Source organism: Labrus mixtus, chromosome 16 (genome assembly GCF_963584025.1).
Source record: "Labrus mixtus chromosome 16, fLabMix1.1, whole genome shotgun sequence".
Lineage (NCBI taxonomy): Eukaryota > Metazoa > Chordata > Actinopteri > Labriformes > Labridae > Labrus > Labrus mixtus.
The window spans coordinates 16,460,539-16,485,399 of NC_083627.1; the positions used below are offsets into that span (position 1 = coordinate 16,460,539).

General features: G+C 39.5%; 1 protein-coding gene across 5 annotated transcripts in view; it reads right to left on the reverse strand.

Annotated features, from left to right (window-relative positions):
- The window catches only part of adgrb2 (adhesion G protein-coupled receptor B2), a 231,648-nt gene that overhangs the window by 84,862 nt on the left and 121,925 nt on the right, over positions 1-24,861 (reverse strand). For all 5 annotated transcript variants that reach the window (XM_061058960.1, XM_061058964.1, XM_061058962.1 and 2 more), the window contains exons 5-14: positions 15,648-15,812; positions 14,949-15,113; positions 13,534-13,635; positions 11,409-11,515; positions 10,185-10,379; positions 9,639-9,707; positions 8,969-9,077; positions 8,447-8,593; positions 3,041-3,128; positions 1,954-2,056 (exon numbers count right to left, since the gene is read on the reverse strand). In XM_061058960.1, coding sequence (XP_060914943.1) covers positions 1,954-2,056; positions 3,041-3,128; positions 8,447-8,593; positions 8,969-9,077; positions 9,639-9,707; positions 10,185-10,379; positions 11,409-11,515; positions 13,534-13,635; positions 14,949-15,113; positions 15,648-15,812 — 1,250 coding nt within the window. The remainder of the gene's footprint in view (positions 1-1,953; positions 2,057-3,040; positions 3,129-8,446; positions 8,594-8,968; positions 9,078-9,638; positions 9,708-10,184; positions 10,380-11,408; positions 11,516-13,533; positions 13,636-14,948; positions 15,114-15,647; positions 15,813-24,861) is intronic.

Here is a 24,861-nt window from a genome sequence, read left to right on the forward strand (position 1 = left end):
GATTAAGGGGATGGTTATAAACTGTTGCGGAAGCACAGGGTGAGGACAGGCTTTTTGAATTGATGAATTGATTGATGGATCGGGCATATCATCACGAGTGGGTATGTCAGAATAAGGTGAGGGGTTTGTTAAAAAGACATGAGTTTGCACGGGTGTAAATTTATATATTAAAATGGAGAAAGATGAAAATGTGTTTAAAATACAAAATATATGTTAAAATACAGAAATATTCAAATGTGTTTCAAATGCAAAATAAATGTTAAGATGCAGAGAGATTAAAATGTGTTTAAAACACAAAATAAGTTAAAGGGTGGGTCGAAGGCATTCATTTAATTTAGCGTGTATTCTGCTTGAATGGTGGAGGTGCATGGTTTAAATTAAGCACATATTAACTTGTTTTATTTATTCTTTTCAACAGCTTCTTCTTCTTCTTTTTTTAAGGATTTATTTTTGGGCCTTTTGCCTTTGTATTTAGAGATAGTACAGTGGATAGAGTCAGAAAACCGAAGAGAGAAAGATCTGGGAACAACATGCTGGAAAGGAGCCACAGGTTGGACCCAAACCTGGGGCCGCCTGCGTGAAGGATCACAGCCTCCACATGTGGGGCGCGCTCACCAACCGCTAGGCCACTGGCGCCCCAGAAAATCATTATTCCAGCTAATGTGTTTAATAACATTGAAACAATAAACCTACTATTGCAAACATGTTAAATAAAGGCATTTAGACTGAAATAAGAATGAGTTCTTGCAGAATATGCCTGCTTCCTTTTTTTTAACAAACTCCCACTTAAATTTGAACTCCATGGTCACTTCAGCCCACAAGTGGTTCCGTCAAAACAGAGTGAATACACACCCATCATGTGTGTCTATGGCACTTGCTTCTCAGATTTTGTACTGATTTAAGGGAATAATGTGGTAGACCTATTTAAGGGGGACACATGGTTGTTGTACAGTTATGCCATGTTGGTCCCGTTGTAAGGACCCGGTTTGAGCCAAAAATGCCTGAGACAAGTTTTCTTCCAGGTCGCTGCCTGCAGTACTTCTGCTTCTACAAAAAAACAGGCTGCATAACAGGAAAATAAAGAGTGTTATAAAAGAAATACCATAATTAAGTAATGAATCAGCAGTTTAGAGCAGAGAGATGAAGTGGCTGGGGGTGGGAAATGAATACAACGTCCTTTTAATGAAACAATGTGCAATAACTTTGACCCTGAGGTGCTGGTTGACACAGCAAGAGGCTGGCTATATCGGAATTCACTATATATTAGAGTATTTATTTCTGTGTGTGTTTATGTTGTCTAAGGAGAGCTGTTAATATTCAACGTTATTTTAAAAAAAACTCACCTTTTGCACAGAAGAATGCCTAACGAAAACCTGCATCTTATTGAGGTTGTGGAGAGGGCCCCTCATTAAACTTGCACTTAGTCCTCTCTCCAGTGAAGACACCCCACGAGTCATTTATAATAACACACTCCACTGTAATATAAACCGAATAGGCACCAAGAGACACTACGATATAAGGGAAGTCAAAAAGGTCCGCATTTATTCAGGCGATTCAGCGAGCGCCATGGCGCTTTATAGCATGCAGCACTTTTTCTTTCATCTGAACTCAGGGAAACATGGGTCAGCTGGGATAGAAGAAATCCTTTTAAAGCCTTAAACAAATGTAGTCTCTTGGCTAAAGCATGCTCGGTGTACAAGTAATGCCATAAAAAAAATGCAAACTCTTGCATCTGAGCATTCCTTATATGGACTAATTTTTTGTCTCAGTTGCACATACCACACTTTGAACTTGAAGCTCACAGTGCACACTCATTTGAAGGAGTCATGTTTTTCCAAATCCAACTCATAACCCTTGATGTGGATGTTGAAGACTCATGACCCATTTTTTGTGGGGTTTCTATGTAAGCACATACAAAGAGTGTGGCTGAGAATTTTAAACAGAAAAACTTACGTTGATCAGCGGTGACAGCTCGACTACCACCTTGGGCTCACTGGGTTGAGGTTCTGGCCGCACTGTCACTGTCAGGATCTTGGAGTTGATCATGGCAGGGGGACTGCAAAGATACACACAGTCAGACATGAAGGATGTTATTTTTAAGATAAAATCAAAAAGAACATTGTGTTGCACATTCAAGTTTGGCTTGAACTGTCTCTCTGTTTTTTGGGCAAAAATGTCCAAAATGTGGAATATGTTTGCTTTTTTTGTCTGCTGTTTTTACAACAAAACAGATGCATGAATACATCCAAACACGCTCAGAGGACGACACACTCCAAATGCCCTGTCATGCTTTTGATGGTTGTTGGGAGTGTGTTTGCAAAATATATGCATACATGCATAAAAATACATATTAACACGAAACCTCAAGAGAGAATGAGAAAGCCGGAGCCAGCGTCTGAGTTAAAACAAATCGCTGGACCTATTAGCATTCAGCAGAGCTACGGGGAGAAAAGGGCTTTAAACAGATCCAGCTCAACCACGACCAAGAGCACTGACCTGAATAAAATGGCCGAGGGCCAGCACAAACACCACATCACAGTGGCCTTTTGACAACCTTCTGATTCCTCCTAATTTCTATTTTTTTTATTTTATCTTTTTTATGCAAGTTTCAGGAACTATTAGGCCCACACACTCTCAAAGCCCAACTGTACATTTCCAAAAATACATTGACAATGCAAAAGAAAGGGAAAAACATCTAGGGAAATGTACTGTTACAGACATCCAAGACATTTGTCTGATAACTAGGCAGGCACCGGGAAAGGAGAGGAGGCAATACAGAGGAAGACAGATGGAGAATTGGACGTTGGAATCAGATAGAGACAAGAAGAAAGAAGAAAGGGTATAGAAATAGAAAAGTGTTGAGGAAGGGAGCTTGAAGAAAAAGAAAATACATCGGAGATGAAAAGTTGTCAGACAATGTATTAGAAAAAAAGAGAGGCAAGAAGGTGAAAGAGAGGACAAGTGCCAATGAGATGTAATTTATAATGTAAACTTTAGGGAAACAAATATTTTATTGCACGCCACATATTGTAGTACTCACTTTGGTGCAGGTAGAATGACACCCAGTGTCCTGTACAGGATGGCTCCAATGACATAGTACATGGTAGCCTCTGAGTCCGTCTCTGTCTCTGAAAAAAAAATAAAAATTGCAACAGATTAGCATCAAGATGCCAGGTCAAATGAAAGAACAACATATCTCTTTACTCTATATGAACTGCAAATCAGGCATACTGTGAAGGCACTTTTGTTGTAGTTTGAAAGAGCTTGTGTTGATTTTGGCGCCCCCTGTGGACAAAGTGGTACCTTTCATCTCCATGCTGATATTGATCTGTTTTTGGGAAAGTTTTCTTGACTTTTGACAGTCAAAAACATATCAGTCGTCACATATCTTAGCTGTTAAAAAATGTGAACAGGCTGTTTTTGGAGGGGTGCTGTCTGACAGCTACCTTGCAACAGAGTTTACAGGTATTCAAAATAACTTTATAGTAAATAGTAACTAACTCATTGTTCATTTATTTTTCATCTATTTATTTATATTTTTGTTTGTTTTCTCGCTACTCCCCACTCAGTTCAGCACTTTGATGCATTACACTGCCACGCACACATTCACACCTTTCTAACACACTACCTGAACATAAAAATCATTGCTTGACTTTCATTATATCTCATTTAAATGTATTTGTCTGTATTGTTGCTTTGTATCTTTGCTAATGTTTTGCTATGTTGTGTCTATTTTGTCTTGGTTTATTTGTTTTCACTTTAGTTATCATGTCTATGTCATGTCTATATTGTTGTTTCGTTTTGTTCACCTTATCACCAATAAAAATAAAATGAAAATAAAAACTTTATAGAATTTGTACTCTTGCTGACGGTCTCTTTTGCTTTTGTTTGTCAAAGAGAGGAATACGTTTTAAGTTCACTCTGTTTTCGAACCAGCTAAAGACTCCTCACTGGAGCTTTAAAGTGATAGATTTGTTTGTGGTGTTGTAATTGATTTCAGCCGACCATCACTTACAGCTGAGACATACACATGATAAATATAGCTGCCGACAAACAAGCACAGCCTACTGTCACATCAACGTCCAATTTCAGCCACACAGTCACAAACAAAAGTTCATTTGACAACAACTGATTTAAAAAAAAAAACTTGGTTAACTGTTTCACCTCTCAGCAGCTTGGTAGGATGGAAACATGACTCATGTTCACACTTAATATGTTAAAAATAAATTATTAATGCAGGTGCAAGATTCTGGATTCACACTTTGAGTTGGCACAGAAATCATTTCTGTTTGCCTTTCAGCAGCCAGGAGTTCTGTCTCATTTCTAATACAAGTCAATTTTCTTGAAGATGCAATTTATTTATCTCCAGCGTTCTCTTTTCTTTTTGAAATCCCTCTCCTCTCTTCATCTTCTTTTGTCCCCGCCCTTCTGGTCCTTCCCTGTTGTTGCCGCCATTCCCCAACCCACTTTTTTAACTTCTCCGTCCTTTTTCAAAGTCAGTCTTTACAAGTCCTTGTCTTCCATCCATCCCTTCAGTGGTCTTTAGCCAAAAAGAAGCCAAAGCTCCCACAGAGACATACATAGTGTCCCTCTGTAAATGTCACTTTGTCTCAAGTGAGGGTGGCAGAAGGACGCCGAGAGGAAAAAGGAAGAGGTGGAGAGTTCATGTTGAGAGATGCCACTCCCTCCTTTGCCCTTTTAGGCTTAGAGAAGCGACGGATGAGCATATAGGCACAAAGAGAGGAAAGCGAGGATAGACGGAGGGAGCTGATGGTATCAGACGCATTGGATGACTCATCCAAAAATCTGTCTGCCTGCTGCCTGAGAGGTAATACTCAGGAAGAGAGATAGCTGTGAGAGAAGGACCAGGAGAGAAAGACCCAAAAAGATCTCGACAGTGGGGGGGAAAAAAGCAATTGTGAGAGTGCGAGGAGGCAAAAAGAACCCAGATCAAAGTCAGCATGAGAAAGCTTGTGATTGTGATGGATCCTAATTGGACAGTGTCTGCAAAAGCATGCAAATGAGAAAGTCAGTGTATTGTGGGTAAATAGCAAATCAGTGTTTGAGGGGGTGGAAGTCCTGCGCTCCAGAATGATTAATAACATAAAAGCACTCAATCACCAAACTTTAATTTCCCATGAAGTGGCTTTTCGTCACTGTTCGCTTGCTGAACATCTAAATGATTGGTGGTCAGCCGTAATCCGGCAAAATGGCAAACCACCAGTCACCAGCTGCGAACTTTAATATGCCGTTTGTCAGGGAAAGATATGCTTGGAGTTGAAGCTGAGCCATAATTTATGGTTTTAATCAAATATCGAAAGCTCCATCCAAACAGTTCCGTGTGAGTTACTTTTCATTCCCTTTTTGTTTCTTTCCTCTGCTAGTTTGCTTCCTTCCAAACTTTTGTACACAGAACAGAAAAAAATTAAAAGAAAAAACTTTAAAACCAGAAGAATACAATTAATACACCCTGTTTAAACAGACTGACAGGATAATGTGCTCCAGCTCACAAAAAAATAATTGCCTGCAGTTCTTCCTTTTAAAGGGATTGGTATTTTAATTTTTTTTGCACACAGAATAACCCCTGCACAATTCATCACTTCAGACAAAATCTATTTTTAGTTAATTGTATCTATTCTCAACTAATCAAGCAGTTTATTCTAGATAGCCAGCTTAAATATATAGGCTAAGGCTATTAACCTTTTAGCCAAGAGGTAAATGAGAAAATCTATGGCACTTCTAATTCATGACTAAGGAGCTGGAGACAAGAAGCTAATAGCTTAGCTAAGCTAGCTGTAAACACGGCTAAAGGGCTAACTCGACTTGGTCCAAAGTTAAAAACAAGACTATAGGACCAAAGCTAGCTACAATAGTATTCACTGTACTAACTGTAGGAACAGAAAATGTTTTTAATTGTATTTACTTAAAACTTAAAACATGCTATAACTATCTCTTTGTGAACAAAAGTGGAGTGCAGTATTTTCAGAAGTCTAGCCTTGTAATTGTATGGTTTCCAAATAATATAGTCACACTCAAATTATGTTTATGAACAGACTAAACAACAGAGGAACATGATAGTCATTAATAACGTGACTATGATGCGTTTATTCATTTTTAAACTTCTGGGAAAGCAATGGACAAACATGGATAGTGAATGAATAGGCCAAATTGCTTAACTGTGAAGATACACTAACTTTGTTAAGTATCAATTATCAACCCCAAAGCGTCAAATCTTAGGCTCTCTTGTTTTTAATCTTCAAGCTCAAAACAGTAACAGTTCAAACCGTGGGTAAGTAAGTCAGTCTCAAACAAATTCTAGGCAGCTGGAGCTACCGCCGTTTGTGTTCTTGCTTGATTAATATTAAAGCTAATGGAACATGTAAAGATAAAGATAAGATAAAGATAAACTTTATTGATCCCCTGTGGGGGAAATTTGTGCATTACAGCAGCTCCAGAAAACAGGGGACGGGAATACAATTATTAAAAATAAAAATAGAAGTTAAAATCAAATCAAACATATTTACATTCAGTTAAATAAAAAAATACAATAATGTAACGTTACACAGTAACTACAAAAAAGGTTTTGTTCTTAAAAAAACACACAGTGTGTAGCATGAGGTGGTGATGTTGTTAAAGAGTCTGATTGAACAGTCTGACTGCAGATGGGATAAACGACCTGCGGTAGCGCTCTGTCTTACTGGTATGCATGTAAGTATATATAACCAGCTATAGTAAGTCAATGCTGGCTTTGAGGCTCTTACAGAATGCCTGCTAATTTGTTTGTGATAGTAAGTGAAAGACAATGGAGGAAGAGAAGGAGTATGTCACCTCTAAAACCAATGAAGAACACTCCCAAGCCTCTGCCAAGTCATGCGTGTCAAGAATCTATCAATTGGCTGTGTGTGCATGCAACGGTGTATGTGAGTGCACACAAGGGTGCCAATGGTTCTTTATGAGCACGTTTAAGCTGTCAATCCTGGACAGGCCTTCATTATGGGGTAAATGAGCCAATCAGACTTATAGCAGTCATCTAAAGACGAATACCATTGGGAAGCGGAAGACTCGCCACAGGGGCAAAGGGTATGAAGAGTGTTATTACTCATGAAGGTACATGCAGGATGGATGGAACAATTACCTAAATAGCATATGCTTAAATGTCAATGGCATGTCCTGAATATATAATAAAGATTTGGTGAAAAAGGTATCAAACCAAAAGTAAAGGTAAATGGCAGAAAAGTAAGAAGACAAAGGTTTAAAAAAGGTGTAGGTGTTTTTTCTCCAGTTCCACCATAACACTCATCCTGTTACTAGCGGGCAAATCATGAAAAAGTTTTTGTCACATAAAAGCAAGATGGAGAAATGGTTTGAAGAAGAGCACACATAAACATATAACGTTGTGCATAATAATTAGACAAAGTGTGTAGGTGATGTGAGGTAAAGTGCCCTGAGGTTAGAACACAGGTTGTCTTGAACGCCAATCAAAGCGAGTCTGTGTCATCAGTGCGAGTCAGAGGTCAGAGCCAGCTCTGCCTTCATCAGCCTGCAGCCACTCTGAACTTTAATTTGGGCCGAGGACCATGTGCCAGACAGGAAGTCTGCCAGTCTAATTTCCTATGAGATGTGACCTTTGCCTTGGTTTGTAGACAACTGCATCTGCCACAGTTTCATGTCCCCTTGTTTCCCTTTTTCAAACTTTCACTCCTTTACTTCCTGGGTTCTTTTTTTCTCTTGTTATTCTCCACAATGTTCATTTCTTGATTTGTGTTTGGACAATCACTCTGCTCATTTCTTGGCTCCACTTTCAACCACATGGAAATTAATTCACAGCCATTAACGCTAACAGCAGGTAACTTTCTCGTGTCGCTAAAAGCGAAGACACATCTTTCAAAATGGTTCGGAGGACTTATCGCTCTCGAGGGGACGCATCACATGTCTTCACAGATTAAAGCCCCTCAAGGGTCACTTTACAGTCGAAGTCCTCCTCGGCATTACTCTTGAAAAGACGTCCGTCTGCTTCCAGGAGACACAACTCTGAGAGTGTGAAATCACACCAGTGTAACTTCTTGTTCTGACCTTGGCTTAACGAGAAGGCTGAGTGAGGGTGATGAAAGGTGCTCCTTCATCTCAGAGTCAATACTGCCACTGAGAATGGCAATAATGATCAAGAAATATTTCAAAGTAGCCACTCAGTTGTGGTACTTTTTTCAAGTTGAAGAAATATCCTCAAAAGTATAACATCTATATGACACGTTACATTATTTAAGTAGTTGATGGTTCGTGAAGACAGAGAGGGTAAATGAATGCTATAATTTTGTGTATGCTTGTACATACGTCTTGCCACCCTTGCCAAGTAGGGCCAAGTTATGAAACTCTAGATACTCCCTCTGTCAATACACAGGAAATGTTGACCAAACCCTGGACAATAGATCGAGTGTCGTTATTTTACCTTCAGTCGGGTTGGTGAAGAACTCTTTAGGGATGTAGAGTTTGTCCTCAGCAGTTCTGGCCCAGTCCTTCATCCCTCTCCGGCCCTTCATTGGGAAGTTGATATTGCTTGAAACTGCTGACACTGGTTCTCGCTGGATGGTTATCACTGGGCAAAAAAAAAAAGAGATACAGAGAGGAGGAAAAAAAAAAACCTTAAATGTCACTGCATTGCAGGACAAGGTTGAAACCGAGGACTCTTGTGGAAAAATGCCCATTTTAAAAAAAAAGTCTGTTAGTCATGTTTTAATTTTAAAAACCATCAATGACTAATGCATATTTAAAACCAGGGTTATTTGGAAGTAAAACTATGTCAAGTGAAAAGTTAAAGTACAAGATTTGGCAGTCTAATCTATATGATAGAGAGACTTTGGCCGTGACTGACGAAAGAGAGGCAGTTAAAATTCACTATAATTGAATCTTTCACAGATACTGGTGTTGTAATCTTTTTAAATGTCTTTTGAGGACATTATGTGACACTTACTGAGGTTGTTGGTAACCACCAGGAAACTCTGAAAAGGCTTCTGGGCTTCTCCGATGAGGTGAATGAAATCCTCTAATATCCTCATCAGCAGAGCGGCACCGGGAGCGACCTGTTGATTGGAGGAATGAAAAGAAAAGGAGAGGCGAGCATCCATCACCATGTCATCATAATTATAATCCTTGGACAACATTCAATGAGACTTGTCTCCCCATTTGACACATTTTTTTTTTACCCCATTGCATTATGCAGACCACTGAATTTCTTCCATGGTGGTAAATTGTAAACCCTCAGGCTAATAGATCATATTTTGTTGCTTGTTTATTGTGTCCAGATGGCAAAGTAAACACACCTAGACTCAAGGGCGTTAAGCTGGGTCACACACCAAAACATAAAAAACGTGCACGCATACTGAAACTTAAGTAGTAAAATGAATAGATGGCTATTGTGTTTAGGAAACAGGTGTGTTTTTATGGCTATAATGAAAAGTTAATAGGGGATGTGGTCATATTTTACTATACACTCAAATTCACTTATGCACATGCAAATAAAGTATTTAATGACACACACACTTTGGCCACACTCTGGTACAGAAGTAAACAGAACAGATTATGTTGAAAAAAAAGGTGTATACAGAGGCACACTTAAGAGTGACACATATAGTGAGTTTTACCTGATGAGCGTCCTCCCATTTCTCTACATTTTCCATGTCCAACATGAGGCTGATTATCTGGAAGAATTTCTAGATGCAAGAAGAAGATGTTCTCATTAAGTGCTACAGACGGCCATTAGAGTTTGTTACCTCATTTGTATGCATGCACACTGGAATGCCAGCCTTTGTCCTGTAATTTGTAGCTGAAATGCACCCATCTACAATTAGCAGTGCAACAGTGCTGCAGTTTATTCCCTGTCAAGTCTCGTACAGTTAGTCATCTGTATATTGGTATTGTGTAAAACATAAAATAATGGCTGTCAAACAGAAGCATTTTGCTATCTTACAGTGCTAAAAAATATCCCTTTGAGGCCGTAGCAACTGTGTAGCTGTAGTTCATTGTTATGCACACCTTGTGCAGCAAAAAGTCGAGCTTCTACATTGAATACATTTGCAAGCGTTGCAAGAGAATCTCTGTGTGGGAGTGTGTCTGTGACTGCTTGTTTGGCACGGTTTTTTGCGACTTGAAGGCGGCTTCAAAGGAAGGCTCGGCGAAAATGTGCTTACCTGCACGTCGTCGGGAGCTGGGATGTAGGTTGCTCTTTTGAAGGTGTCCGTCACATTTCGCAGAATCTCCGTGGAAAAGAGAAGGTCGCCACTGTAGTAGCTCCTCCTCTGCAAGAGCTCCAGGAGACTCCTTACGATCTGAGACATGCCCTCCCCGGCCAGGGTCCTCTGACCCTTCGCGAGATGCTCTCGTAACTAAAAGGTGTGAAGAAAGACAAGACATTTAGAGTTCATGGTTTTATGTCTGCTGGTTAATCAGATAATTGGCCATTTTCTCTTACTTTTACATTCTTGCTCCTAATCAAAAATGTATAGCTAATAAAAAATATCAACAAAAAAAAAAGCACCAAACAAACCAAGACCACGTTTTGTTATTCTGAAGAAATCACAGGAATGTTTTGGATGTGAGCCGAGGGAACGTTTCAAGACAGGAGTATAAATATGACATGGTTGGATTTTTTTGTGTTTGTGCTTAAAATAGTCGAGCGAAGAAGAGGCCTACAGCACTCTCAGGCAGAAATTGGATCGCATCACTTCAGAGAAAGAGCATACAGAAAGCAAGACTTTGTGAATGTGAAATGCAACAAGAGGGGCAGAGAGAGTGAGGGAAAGATAGATAGAGAGAGAGAGAGAGAGAGAGAGAGCCTGGTAGAACAGAAGATAACAGCAATCACAGAAAATTAATCATTGACTCCTGGTGTTAATGAAAGGTTGGAACAGAAGCTATCGGTGCAATCAGCTCTGTCAGGCAGAATCCTTAACCGTCATCTCCTTCTGCCCTCACCGCAGAGATTGGAAGAGGTTGAAGTTCACAGACCAGGAAAAACAGTGTGGCTGATGAACACATTAATTAGCTATGTTTATTAATTGATAAGTACGAGCACAAAGCTCTGGAAAAAAAGCTAATTAGAGATACCGTCAAGCCTTGAGTAAAGACTCAGTATTCTTAGTAAATGTTTTTGCAAAGTTAAAAAAAAAGGTCGAACAAAGGGTACATGATAGGTGAAACCGAAAAAAAGTGAGGCAGTGAGTAACTTTAAAAACAGAGCCTTAGCTTTCTCCTAAATCACTAATGAAGGTGACGGTATTTATAAAGGTGAGTTATGAAAGAGAAATACTGCAATTCAGACGAAGACTCTTATTGTTTTCTGCGGAAGATGTGTTTGAAAAGCTGTAGAAAAGTCCCTGAGTTTGGGAGTACTTCTTCATTCAAAGGGAACTTACAGATAAATGTAAATATCTATAATCAAGTGAGACGCATCTGGCGAAGCTCGGAGGACCCCAGAAAGCAACTCCATTATTGTCCAGCATGCAACGACGACTAGCAGATCCTAAAGACAGAGAAAGAGACAATTACTTACAGGGAATCTGTCACATATTACAGATGAAACAGGCTCAGGAACACATGATAATGTAATTACTTTCATAGTTAGAGAAGTTGCTGTTGTGCCAGAGTAACACATACAGGACTCAGAATTGAGAAAATAACTTTTTTTTTTACTGCCAGAAATACATTAATATATTGCTGGTATTATATAACTGAGAGGAATTCTGATTAATAACAGTGTTAAGGTCAGGGGCCCTACAATAGGTTTCTGTTAAATCATTCCAATCAATAACAGGCAAACCACAGCACAGTTACAACACTTACTGTAAAAGTGACTTTCACTTTTCCTGGAGTAAAATAATATCTGGATGGTTCCATCTATTGAATATTTCATTTGTAGCAGGGTTATTCTGTTTGGCAACGCACACCTGCTGGCTATTCTAACCAGCCAACAAATAAACTGTTGATGGCTGCCAAAACACAGTACTTTACTAAGACAAAACCTATTCCATAGCCAATAATAATCACTCACTGTCTCTGGCTTTTTATGCAAAATATGGACATAAATAAACTGTGAAGTTTCTCAGTTAATTACATTTATCACTATGATTTACCTTAAATGGGATGTACTTTAAGCTATAATGTTTTCTTGGCAGAAAAACCTGATTGAAGCGGACATGTTTTGAGGATAGAGCCAACACTGTAGTTTGAAAGATGTATAAATCTATTTATTTTTCAGGCGCCACATCTTTTATTGACTTCAATTTTGAAAGAAAAAAAAGACATAATTAGTTCTTGCTATTGCTCTGGAAGTTAAAAGAAGAAGGTGAGGCAGCAAATTGTTTGAAAAACTGTGCTGTTTAGTTAAAGCGATGGTTTGTACACAGAAAAGGTTTAACTATGTTCAAGCAGGATATGTTAACTTCTATGAAAGAAACTATTGGAAATATACACAAGTTTAAAATGCTGTTATGATCACCTTTTAATATCAGAGCTGAATAGTTATCTATTAATACCCCTCTACCTATTTATTCCAGACAAAGACACATTCATTTCCGACCTTGAGTTTTGGTTAATTCAGCTACATCTACTTTAATCATTTACAATGTTGTTTGATATGTATACAATTACCCATGTGCTGAACATCCCACAAATTACCAGAGGTTACTCTTAACAATATAGGCAGTGAAAACCAATTGTTGATTATCTTCTGTGTGAAGCTTAAGTACCCTCTCCCTCTAGGCATATGTGGGTGAGCCTGCCAATGTTACCACCTGGTAGCTAGCTTGAGCAGTTGCTAACTAACAGATGGTAGCCTAACAAACTTCTGTTTCTCTTGCTGGACATTTTGAGATTACCTTTTGGATCTTTTTTTGTTTCCTTTAAATGTTTATTAAGATCAAGTTTATTTATGTTTCCTTACTATAGCTCCTTCTTTATGGGCACAATGTAGGCTACATTTCAAACATTACTTGAGTATTTTTAGATAAAATAAAAGTCTGTTTCATGTTTTTTTTTTTTTTTAAATTAAATTCATGATACACACAGACATTTTTTGCCATTTGAATATGAAAATAAATATTTTGGTATGTGTAAAAGGTTCACTTTAAATTGATGAACATTACTTCTTTCTCTCACTTAGCTAGCTAGCTTGACTCATCATAACTTGCCTTCAAACCTATATGCTAACTCAAATGCAGGTGCTTACATCCTTTTTTGCTTCTGTTGTAGGCCTACGTGTAGTCGTCAGTGTACTATGTCAGCAATGCTAGTGATAAACAACTGCTAACTAGGCAACTATGCTAGGTGTTTAGGACAATTGTGTGGGACTATCAAAACAACCCATTAGGCAATTTCTAATATCAGCTTGTGGATGGTTTGTATCTGGTTGTATCCTAGTTTAAGCAAATGTGGTGCGATTTCCTAAAAAGGGGGGGGGGGAACTGAATCATTAATTCACACAAGCTGTGACCAAAACATGCTAACAGCTAACATACAATGACTAAAGGATATGTTACTGACCAGTGGCGTTAGTTGGACACTTGTTGTATACAGTTTCTCCAGCCGATGCTCTCTTCCATGCCATAGCAAGAAGGTGCTCGTCTTTACATATCTCATGAGGAGCTGTAGATGTGGGCGAGAAATACACACAAAAAGTGAAATGAAGCACATTCTCACATGCACAAAGCAAAAAAGAATTATCCCCACGCACACGCTCCCACAGACACTATAGCCAACGAAAAAAAAAATCTGATACAGAAAAGCACAAAAAAAAAAGATTCAAATCAATGTTCTCCTACAGCGGCTCCCTATCTTATTCCCTTGTACATTGCTCAGTGCTCTCTGTCAGTGTCACTGCCTCAGTACAGTATCTCATTCCCTCTTCATCTTACTCCCTCTTTTTATTCATCTGTTTTCCCCCTCCCTCTCTTTCATAACCCTGATGAAAAACAGGGGAGAGTGCTCTGAAGATATTCCGAGGGGGGCAGACGAGTGCTGGCAGAGGCGATGCAGAAAGATGAAGAGGGACGAAGAGAGCGAAAATAGAGAGATGTGGAGAGTGAGAGAAAATATGATATTATGTTCCCCTTGCAATGCCAACAGACAAGATCCTAGCCTGGTGTCAAAGCAGCTTGAGGGGTACTCAAAACAAAGGGGTCATGGTGGAAGCTGCACTTTAGAGTTTGTCTTTTGTAGACTGAAAGAGCTCATTGCATGAATGTACATTGTTTCATACAGGGTTGAAGAGAAAAATAAGCTTTCATATTCACACGCACAGACAGATTCAGTCAAGGGGGATGTTTATTAAAACACACTGTTCCCTGCAGCGGCTGACACCCTGACATTGAACATCTCTCCCTCTATCAGGGAGAGAGAGAGAACAGAGAGCGAGCGGGCGAGATTAGTGCGACAAAAACAATGTTAAAGAGGAGAGATATGAGGAGAAATGGAGTATCTCTCAGGTAAACAGAGAGGATAAAATGAAAGCGCCACAAGACAAGGACAAGCAAAATCAATGAAGAGGTAAAGATGGATGGGTATGTGAATCGACAGGATGGCAGACAAGAGGCAGATAAAGATGAGAAGAATGCAGTTCTGAAATTGCAATAGAAGCCTTTGGCTGTGGTGCGAACCACTGGGAATCTCTTCAATTCTGCCTGACAAATAGTGCACAGATGCAGATTGGGCACACGCACACACGCACACACACACACACACACACACACACACACACACACACACAGATAAACACACTCTTTAGTCTCTGACAGGGATTCACTAGTCGAGGTATATAAAAAAAAATGCAGCCACACAGAAAAAATGTGAACTAAAATGTGTTTATGCAGACTTTTAAAGCATAAATATATACATGAAGACAAGAACATTGGTTCTCCCTCGTTATCTAAAGTCACAGACACATGCAGCGACTCACTGACCTGGGCATTTCTTCTCGTTACAGGACCGGACCTCCTCTCCTGAGCCTTCGCAGGGGTATCCCTGTAATCCGGTGCCCTCACACATCCTGAAGCGACGCTGCCACCCAGAGTCACATGTTTTGCTGCAGAGACTCCAGTGGTTCCAGCTACCCCAGTTACCTCCACCTGGAAGAGGAGAAGAGAACCGCACATTTAGAGAAAAGGGAGGAAGCAAGGACCTGATTTATCCTAGTACCAGCATCCTCTGGGACAGACTGAGCCAAGACTGTAAGGCAACAGTTTCAAGGCTTTTCAAATGTTTAGAGTGGTTTTCAAAGTAAGTCAGACAGGAAGAAACCTCAAGCGATACCAAACACTCCGGTGTACATCCATCTACTGCAACCTGCTAACCTGAGAGCGTAAAGCAACAGTTGCAATTATTTTAAATTTTTTTGTGTGGTATTCAAAGTAAGTCAGTATGATCCTATAGTACCAGGTTCATTAAAACACAGCGGTACTTTGTCCTATGGGGGTACATGTAGAATTCGACCACCAGCCAAATTGGATCCCAACCCACTAATTATATGAGCATTCAGAACAGGAATCAGAGAAGACCATATAGATACCTTTTAGATAATGCATGTTTCATGTTTGCATAATACCGTTTGAGAGCATGTCAGTGTGAATACTAAGCAAATCACATTGATTTGTATGCCTTACCACTGCAGGAAGGGTTGGTGCATTCTCTGCTCTCCTCATGGGGGCCCTTACATTCGGCCCAGCCGTGAACGGACGCACTGCAGCGCCTCTGCCTCTGCTGCGATCCCGTGTTACAGGTCACGCTGCATCTCGACCAAGGCCCCCACTCTAACCATTGGCCCTCGACTGCAGGAGGGCATGGGGGTAGATATGGAGAGACAGGGAAAAAAATGGATGAAAATGGAAGGAGGAAGATTTTGAGAGACAAGGAGAAATCAGGGGAAATAGATTCCGAGGTTTGAAGGATAGGAAGGACGATGTGGGGGAGAAGAAAGGTGCAAAGGGAGAAAAGAGAGAATAAATAAAGTGAGTGGGCTACAAGCAAACAGAATATAGAACGAGTTCGTGGGAAGAACAAATACATTACAAGGGGGTATCTGATTTTCCATAAATAGAAACAAACACACATAGTGCACTTCATGGCTCTATAGACATTTTAAATATTTCAATCTAGGAAATAGCTGATTAGAATTCCTTTTATGCTTTGTTTTATAAAGAGTTCACGCAGAGTACAGTCAGTCGGATTGTCCTTTAAAGCGTTATTAGAAAGGAACCACATTTCAACTCTCGACTGGTGTTTGTGCAGACACAGAAAAAAATGCAGTATACAATCCAGGAGCGCCTGTCAGACAATGCATGAATACCAAATAGCTTAACTAAAGCCTGACGACATGCACAGGTGTAATCAAAGCATTTTCTGTCCGCTTTTATAAGGGAGCATAGATGAAGTAATTGAGTTGTCAAATAAAATATTCAAAAGGCAATTAATAGGATATTCAAAAACTGGCAGATTAGTCATTTGTAGGTTGGGATGGTCGCAATGAAGTCTTGAACTCTGCGATCACACAGATATCTGTTGGCTTTTAATACTTGGCAGTCCTCTAAATTGAAGGTCGGAGTCACTCCAACACCTTGCTGATATTCATCGCTTTAGTCAAAAATGTGAGAAATAAAAGTCCAAGAAGCCTGTGTGTTGTGCAATTAAACTGTCTGTATACTATTCTCCAGATGTTCTGCATAAATTATCTATACCTTTAGTGCAGTATGTTGCAACTTAATAACATTGTATTGTCAGAAAGCTTCATTTTTTTAATCATTGTTGCAGATGTCAAACATCAATGAACCTGATAAGTATATGTTCTTCTTTATGTGGCTTTGGTGACAGGTCATAGTTTCAATGTGATGCAGTAAAGGCTGTGTTCAAAAATAATATCCCTCTAATGAACTAATTACCTCTAGAGTTTTATTACTTAATGCTAGGTGGAGTAATAATTTTGTATTTATTGCTCAATCTCCCCCCCCCCCCCCCCAAAATGTGCCAGCCGCAGAGTTAAGCTGTCAAAATTTGCACTTTGTCGAGCTAAATATAGCACTTTTCAAAGCACTGGTGACATAGTTTTCCATTTGTTTCCATTGATTGGTTTTAACTAGTGCTTATTATTCTAACATTTCACACAAATAAGAGTTTTATTCAAACGGTAATGAAATATCCTGAACAGTTGATTGTTTTTTTCCTCAAATACATTTTTTTAATGCTTACTTTATTTGTGTCAAAAAAACACCGTCCTAGAGCTAATGATTCGAGTAAAAGAAAACAATGCCTTCTTTTGTTGGAGGCTGTGTTTGTAGAAAAAGAAAATGAACCCATGTGTTGCCTCCAGTTGGATTATTGACTTTAAATTGTTTTATTTCCCATCCCTTTTTACAACAGAAATGAAACAATGCTGAATAATGTTGTGTCCACTGTCTATTAGCTTTAAAAAAGTGATAAAGTGAACATTTAAGGACAAGAAACCGCCCTTTTTTCCCCCCTATACCCTTAACTATTTAGGATGGAAGTCATGTTTCAAGCCACCTAATGAAAGAGTCTAATTTTCATTTCCCATTTAGGCTTGTTTTGCTCTGTACCAAGTCTAGAGGGAAATATGGGGCTCTTTAGCCACTAATTGCTCCACTGTCTTCACAATGTAGTTGCTACTTCGTCTGCCTACTTCCCTCCCAAGTGCTAGACAGGTAGCGTCAAGAGGTATAAGCAGAATAATGCTTGCTCACAAAAAAAGTTGCCTGTTGCTGTAAACAAGTCTGCAACAAAACAAGAAAGTTACAGACTGTAAAACCAAAACAAGTGAGCTAAAAGTCAGTAAAACGCCTCATAAGTTACATGGGAATTCTCGGGGGGTTAAAACCTTTCTAATTACAAAGTCAATTAATCATTGTAGATTTAAAATAAAGTGTGTGATGCAGTTTTAAATATTTATTCAAACTAATAGAGTTTTTTTTAGCCTGTTTATTGTAACGTCAATTCAAAACAGCCAATTTTAGGGTTGTACTTTTTGGTCCAAAGATGAATTCATGATTAGAAAAAAATATATTGTTCTTACTCTTTGCTGCTCGTTGCTGTAAATCAAATAACACAGTGCTATCATTAAATCATACATACAACAATCCGAAATAAATTTTCCTTCTTCACAGCTGTTCAACTAACACTTGATTCTGCACTGATATTGAGTGTGTGCTCTCGGGCAGTTCAGTTTCCTGTCTATTTGTCACTGTATTAACAAGAGAACAAAACTCAAAGTGAGAACTTTGGGTTCAGAATGATATATCGAGGCAACATATTGTACACACACAGGGGGCTTTGAGTAGCGGAGAAAGTGAAATACAGTGCAGTAAGTGTATTTGTCTGCTTCTCCCAAGTGGGAAAACATTGCCAACTCTCCTCGGTGATGTGGTCAATCACGGCGGTGTGCGACTTGCACAATGTTCCAACTGGCTGGGGCCGACGCTGAGTGGGCTGTAGCACCGAGTGAGCTCTGAACTAGTAGGAATCAAGGTAGAACCAGACATTTTCAAAATCCAATTCGGAGTGATTAAAGTGACAAATCTCAAACCCGCTTCCAAAAGAAGTACTGACAGAAATATGTTTTCATAATGGATTTTAAGGCTTCCCAGATATTTGCAACATCTGAGAACAGTTGCCACTAATTGCAACACATGCATACATCCAATTCAACAAAAATCTATAAATCGGGGTGGTAAGAACAGTACATCAGTGTGTTTCAATTTAGACATATATGGTACAATCTAGCAATGTAACACGTCTGTACATTTATTTTCCACTGTAATGTGTTATACTTACAACAGACCTATAGGTGACTCTGGGGACCTTCAAGCTCCATAATGTACTAATGCTCTAGTACAAAACCCTTCTCTGTTCTTCTTCTTCTCCATTCTTTTGCTTTATTCCCTTTGTCTCCTCTCCTCTCCTCTCTCTCTCTCTCTCTTTTCAGTTCCCCTGTGGGTGGTGAGCGTTAATAGTTTTGACTATAATCCTAATCCATCCCCTGATTAATCATACCCTTTGATGTTGTTGATGATGATGATGATGATAATGATTAAATATATTCTATAATCTGTGTGCATTGCTATATGTGATCTGCATGTAGGCGCCTGTGTCTGATCAGAATTCAAGCTCTTCCTTGGCATTTAAACCTAATTTATACTTCTGTGTCCAATCTACCCAGTAGCTATACACTGTCGAGGCCCACACACTGTCGTGAGCATTACATATTTGTGCGTTGGTGTGTCTTTGTTGATGATGAAAGCATATGCTTTTGTTGAGTTGTAGGAGATCTTTCTGTGTTTTTACCCCGACAATACCAGTCACAACCTCTCCATATACTGATTTCCTTCAGTGGAATCAACAGGTTCTGTTTCACTAAAACTTCATCAGAATAAACAGTGGTTAACCATCAAACAAATCCTGATGTCACAGCTTCATTTCTCTCCCTCCAACACAATGCAAAAGTCCGATCGATCAAACCTATTTCGACTCAGCAGCAGGAACCACTGCATGTTGCGTTCATGACAAGCGATCTAGGAGTACAAATTACCATAAGACACTTCCCAGCAGAAAAAACAATGTCTCATTTGATCATAACAGTGTTTTTTGATCAATCAGAACATAACATGTCAGTGGGAACGAGGCTGTTTTCTGGCCAAAGCCATGTTTTCAATTCCCCATATTACAAAAAAAACGATTAATACCTGTATATGCTTGACTCTGAGCTCATTTTTAATCAGCTGCCTTTCACTTCTCACTTGAAGTCAGACTCACACACACGTAATAGGGTTGCGGGTCGACTTACTCTTGACACCACAATCAGCCTCAAACTGTGCATGCCCCACAGTTCCCGCAATGGACTTCAACCCACAAATCAACCTAGCTTGCTGCTAGCTAGCTAGGTATCGCTACTAACATTGAAGAGTCAAACATGCTTCCCCTGAATAAGTCCATTCTTCCCCAATGCTAGACTGGGACAAGGAGAGTAGTCCAATTGAATGGCCTAATCAAGTTATAACTGTAGCTCTTAACTGAGTGTTTACCGAGCATGTAAACATATTGAGCGTTGATTGTCTTTTTTTTAATCTAACACCTGTAGTATTAACATTAGCAGCTCTGCCCACACATACAGTTAATTGATGTGTTGGCTAAGAATATGCCTGCATTAGGGAAAAACACTGAAAAAAAATAACAGCAAAGGAGTGCGACTTGACCAAGAAATATATAATCTGTGACACTTTAAGATATTGTCATATAGTCACTAAAGAGAACGCTCAATGGCGTGGTATCCGGTCTGAGTAAATATTGTTTACAGTGAAATCATGTCTCTGAAAGCATACAATGTGTGTACATATGCACACATAAACACAGGCACTCACACACACACACACCAATAGAAAAGATCCATCAAAGCTCTATTTTCCATGCATGGCCGTTTGTGCCAAAAGGCCTTCGCTGGTATTCATAATTTCAAAGGCCCATGCCTTTGAACTCCCGAAAGCTCGCTGAATCTGTTGTGATATATTCGCACACAAATACACAAACACATACAGCATACCAAGACACAAATACACAGATTTCCTTAAAGCCCTTGAAGGACGAGCCCACCCTTTTCTCCCCAAAAAACCCTTTGCTTCCATCACTGTTCCCAAAAACAGCATGCCGAAACTTCCCGCAGGCCATACTTTAGATTACGACGGCTCCTTATTCCTCCCTCTTTGAGACATAACTTTGCAGCCGCTTTGGCTATGAGGACAATTTTTGTTTTATTTAAATATTAACCTTATAAAAACCTTGCTATGGAAAAACATGAAAACAAACCAAAATAATCATGATAAAAACAGAAAATGCTGTCAGTAGAGAGGTTGGGCTGCAGTCCAGAAAGGCTCCAGCAACATTGACATGAATATAATTATGATTTACTAAGGGGAAACAAGAGGATTCTTTCCTTTAGCAATGATAAATAAAGAGCTCTTACCCTGTGATAATTGCACAGCCTGTGAGTGGTTATATACTATACAAGCACACACACACACACACACTCTCGCTCATTTGGACTGAGATCAATTCAGGAAAAAATAAAAAAGCAACCAATTCTGTTATAAGCTGTCTGATGTTTTAATGTCTGTACATCCATTAATGTCCTATGTTATGCAGAAACTATTTATATTCCGCCGACGCAGAAAGCATGGCACAAATTAAACCGGGGAAATGAAAGTTCCTTTCTGATGTCAATCCTTTCAAAGTAAGTGTTTTTTATAGAAGAACACTTGAAATACAAAAATAAAAGAGCACGGGGACAATGCGCGATGAGTCCATTCTTGTAGGTTATTTATATCAGGAGGTATAAGCTTGACATCTCAAAATAGAAAGGGATAGGCTCCAGTAATTGCTGGCTAAAACGTGCCCTACTTTTCCTTCAGGGTCGGCTCCATTGAGACGTTATTTCAATTGTCCAATTCCACTCCAATGGCAGCCTGATAAAGATGTCTCAGCTGGACAGACAGAGCAAGATTGGAATTAAGTCCTGAGGTAGCCTTGACACTGGAATTAGATGGGGCTGCACTGGAGACTTATAGCCGTTCTTGACAAGGTATAGGCCTAACAGGTAATCTCTGAGACTATAGCTAGAGCGCTCCACCGATGGACCTGCTCTGCAATCTAATCCAAGCCAACCATGGAGGAAACGTAGAAGTCCAACCTAAAGGCTTTGCTACGCTACAGACCTGCAGGGCAGCTGAGTGAAAAAATGTGGAAAGTCGGTCATGTATTCCATGGCTGACCAGGGATTGATGTTAATGTTAAAGTTAATGCAATGAGAATAAGCAGACAGGAAAAGGTTTGGATTCATGCAATGTCAGCAGAGCAGAGAAAAGAACGGTGAAAAAAAAGTGTTCATTCGTTAATCAAACATGATTAAACGGCTAAGATTAGCTTTTTTAAATAGCACATTAGTCTTTGTGAACTGTGATATTCAGGCTCAGAGGAAGGTTGCACATTCCTCAGTCTTGTAATCAACGTTTATTTGATGTTATTAGTTTGATTTATTTGCCGTTTAACAGTGTGTTTGGCTTATTTCATCTTTATTCTGTTTTGTAAAATCCCAACAAAAGGGAAAATAAAAGGAGTTTTCTTTTCCATGGTAAATCATGAGTCTCGTTACCTCCAGGTGAGGGGAGATTGATTCCACCTGACTCAAGCTGGCACTTATTACAGAGCTCCTCTCTGATTGGCCAGGACAGCAGGTGACATGGTATAAAAGGTGTGATTAATCAGCTGACTGGTTTGGCCTATTTTGTCACTTCCTAGGAGAAGGCCCAGATAGAGGTTCTCCCCAATGTTTTGCCAACATACAAAGTTATTTTAGTAATTTTCCTTTGTGGCTGGACTGAATGAACTGTTGTTTTTATCTGTGGAGGCAAAATCCTGCATGCTTGGCCCATACTTAGTTTCCACTCTGCCCGCTTGGTATGAATCAGTGAAACAGTTAACATTGCTATTATACTCACAATGACAAAGGCTTGAACACGGGTTTTCAGCAGGCTAATAAATATCAAGCTGACTATTCTAACATGGCTACTCAAAGTACAATTGAGCTTGAAGGTTGTTTTCAGGTTATTTATCAATGCCATTCCAAGATGTGTCTGAATATCCCACAATAAACCATAAAATGTCAACTTTGGAGTACAGGGAAATCTGGACCTGTGATCAAATGTGCCTTTGGGCTAAATAATCTGGGCACCATTATGTTTCTACAAAATGGAATGATTATACACTAAACAGTTAAGGGTTTTCAGTTAGTTTGAAATATGAGAATTAAGTAATTCAATTTAGCTGAAATGCTGTTTTTTTTTTTTTACATAACTGCCAGTGACAGTGTTTTTGCAGCCATCTGTCTGTTGACTGTTTGTATTTCTATTTAACTAAATGACCAATAATCCATGGGGGGAATTGCAGGAGGCTGAAATGCACGGTTTTTGAGGCAGCTGCTCTTAAATGCAACATTGGTCCACGTTTAGGCAGATGAAGAGCAACACTAGGTTGAATTGTAGAGTTGAAATGGAAGAACATGAAATATAAATGCATGTAAATTCAAGAGCTGTGACAGCAAACCCAGTTGTTTTTGGAAGAAATGAAGATAGCCAGACTTGAATGGGCAGACAGACCAAGAAAGGGAGGGAGAGAGAAATAAAGAGAGAGACTGGGTGTATCATGTAAATGGGGATGGTACTAACCAGGACACACTGCTATGTTGCAGAGTTTGGTCTGAATCTCGGGCCTCCCACAAGCCAAGGCCCCTCCTCCGTTCACACACTTCCTGGTTCGCGTCCTGGAGCCCCGCCCACAGGTCACGGAGCACAGACTCCATAACGACCACTCCTCCCACAGCCCATGCACTACAAACACACGCACAAATACGCACACGACATGGGCATGAGGGATGAGGAAAGGAGGGGAGCATCCCACCGCAGGCAAGAGGGTTAGAAAATGAGAGAAACACAAGATATTAAATGAGGCTTAGCACATTCCTTTAAAAAAAAAAAAACATGAAAGAGGTGACCTTTAGACCTCCATACCAACATTCCCATTACAATGGAAAAGATATGCTGAGAATGAATCTATACTTACATGTTGCTACATGAAAGAAAATGGAGGTTAGGAATGGACATTTGAAGACATGCAGTTGTACAGCATGAGTCATGAGGAGGAAATGAACGTGGTAAATTTGCTTCTGAAACTATTAGAGCATTCAGTTAGTGAACCAAAGGATCAAAAGACTTCAAACACTTCAAACACCACTTAAAATATTGAAAATGTTTCTTCCCCCCCCCCCTTCTTCTTTCCCACTTTACTGCACTCCTCGTCCTATTTAAGCAACAGATGTAGCTGAAATGAATCAAAATGAACTGTGGACTTGCACAAAACTTTGCAGATAATGATGGTCACTTGAGACTTCTCGTGTTGCTGCCTTATTGATCGCTAGACTTTGCTGGATGCTTGATCTGAATTTGAACATATGTAGCAGATTGTGCCCTGTTTAAAAAAAAAAAAAAAAAAAAAAAAAAGACACGCATTTGCGCAAACACATAATTGCCAAAATCATTAGGTGACGTCTGAACTGAGATAGGAAGGTATAATGATGGCAGTCAGATTTTAAAGGGAAAAGAACACAAGAAAGGTGCAACAAGTAACTCAAAATTCACTAAAAGAAAAAGGGAATTATTTGTTAAAGCAGGGACTCAAAATAACAGATTAACATAAGAATAAAAAAAAACTTATAGAAGGAAAAGCAGAGGCCAAGAAAAGGAATTTTGTATTTTGAAGATGTAGGCTTGTTCAGCGAGACACCATAGGAGATTAGCCTTGTTGAAAGAGATGGGAGGAAGCGAGAGGAAGCCGATTTAGAGAGATGCAGCAAGAAAAGCTACAGAGCCAAGTTATAGAGCGAGGAGGCAGAGGCAGTGAGGGAAGGGGAAAAAAAAAGTTTGAGACAGCAAGATGGAGATTGCTGGTCCTGTGTTGAGCAAAGCTAAATAAATCATGGCAATAAATAATTAAGTCTACTCTGTGAAGGAAGGCTCAGAGGAGCGGGAGGAGAAGGCTGAGAGAGAGGGAGAAGATGGTGGTATAAAAAAAAAGTTCAGAGAAATGGGTAGCTGGTTAAACAGTGAGACGTCTTTAAATTCAGTAACACAATCAATGCTTTTAAAACTGCTGTGCTAAGTGGCTATATATTGCAATAATGGCAGTGATAAAACAAGAATGTGGACTGTATCCACTCATTAGCATTCAAGTTGCTGATTGCTGTAGCTACTGTTTACCGTTTAATTT